Consider the following 1,135-nt stretch of genomic DNA (forward strand, 5'->3'; position numbering starts at 1 on the left):
TAGGTCAACTCGATGATGACGTCCGGAGGATATCACAAGATATGAAAAGTGGACATATCTTCAGGAACAGGAACAAGTGGTCAGTGTCAAGGTGATACAGAAAATAAGTATTCCACAACAGTAATATTTTTTAATGTTTCTTGTTTAGGGCAGAGAATGACATTCCTCATGCTTATTTGTTGTAAAATTAGTTTTTAACCTTCATTCTTGTTTCTTAAGGGTGTGCCTAAACCTGTTGCGATGGAGCCTTGTTCTGGAGGGAAAGCTGCCGTGTTGACTGTCCTCATGCGTCTTCCCTCTGGACCCTCAGGATTACCTCCTCCAGGACAGTCAGGTAGAGCTCTGACTCGGGTTTTTGGTTGGTTTTTGTGGTTTGTTAAACAAAAAGTGTGGAATTTAAATTAATGGCACTGATCATTAGTTGATAATTGGTTGTTAGTTTTCATTAAGGTCATAATCGTAGACCCAAATCCTAGTTCCATTCCTCAGCGTGAGGGTCATGGTTTGGTTCAGATTTCATACAACAAATAAAACAGAGACTTAGATTCCTGTGGAGATAAAACTGTTACCACTTGTGAGTGTTTTTTCCTCACTGCCAAATGATAGATGTAACAAAAACCTCATAACCCTACCCAGACCTGTTAGTCCTTCTTGATGCACACTTTAATGCAGCAGATCCACAACCTGATGAAAATGTATGCTTTGAAAATGAGTTTATTCAGTCAGCAGCACATCACTGCTACTTATTCTCCTATTCCTTGTAGAAGCAGCAATGATGGATTATTTTATTAAAATACAAAAACAAGATGAATAGCTGAAACTGAGCCATTAAGGCTAAAAGAAGAAAAATGCTAGCTAAAATCCTAAACTAGCAAAACAAACACTAAAGTAGCGAAATGATAAAAGTACCGAAAGGCTAGTTAAAATCACCAAAAATGTAGCTAAAAGTAGCAGAAGAGTAATAAAAAGTTCAGTAGCTTAAAGCAGTGTTTCCCAAAGTTGGGGTYGGGACCCAAAGTGGGGTCCCGAAACATCAAGGTGGGGTCCTGAAAAGATTTTCTGAATTAATTATGTTTTCGCCTTAGTTGTTACAAATGAGTGAGGTTAGTATATTTGAAATGGATAAATGTAGTAT

General features: G+C 37.8%; 1 protein-coding gene across 1 annotated transcript in view; it reads left to right on the top strand.

Moving 5' to 3' along the window:
- Positions 1-1,135, top strand: part of atrnl1b (attractin-like 1b) — an 85,209-nt gene that overhangs the window by 82,205 nt on the left and 1,869 nt on the right. Inside the window, exon 28 of the mRNA XM_014007589.1 lies at positions 220-334. Within this exon, the coding sequence (XP_013863043.1) occupies positions 220-334 (115 nt within the window). The remainder of the gene's footprint in view (positions 1-219; positions 335-1,135) is intronic.

The sequence above is a fragment of the Austrofundulus limnaeus genome, unplaced genomic scaffold (genome assembly GCF_001266775.1).
Source record: "Austrofundulus limnaeus strain Quisiro unplaced genomic scaffold, Austrofundulus_limnaeus-1.0 Scaffold43, whole genome shotgun sequence".
NCBI lineage: Eukaryota > Metazoa > Chordata > Actinopteri > Cyprinodontiformes > Rivulidae > Austrofundulus > Austrofundulus limnaeus.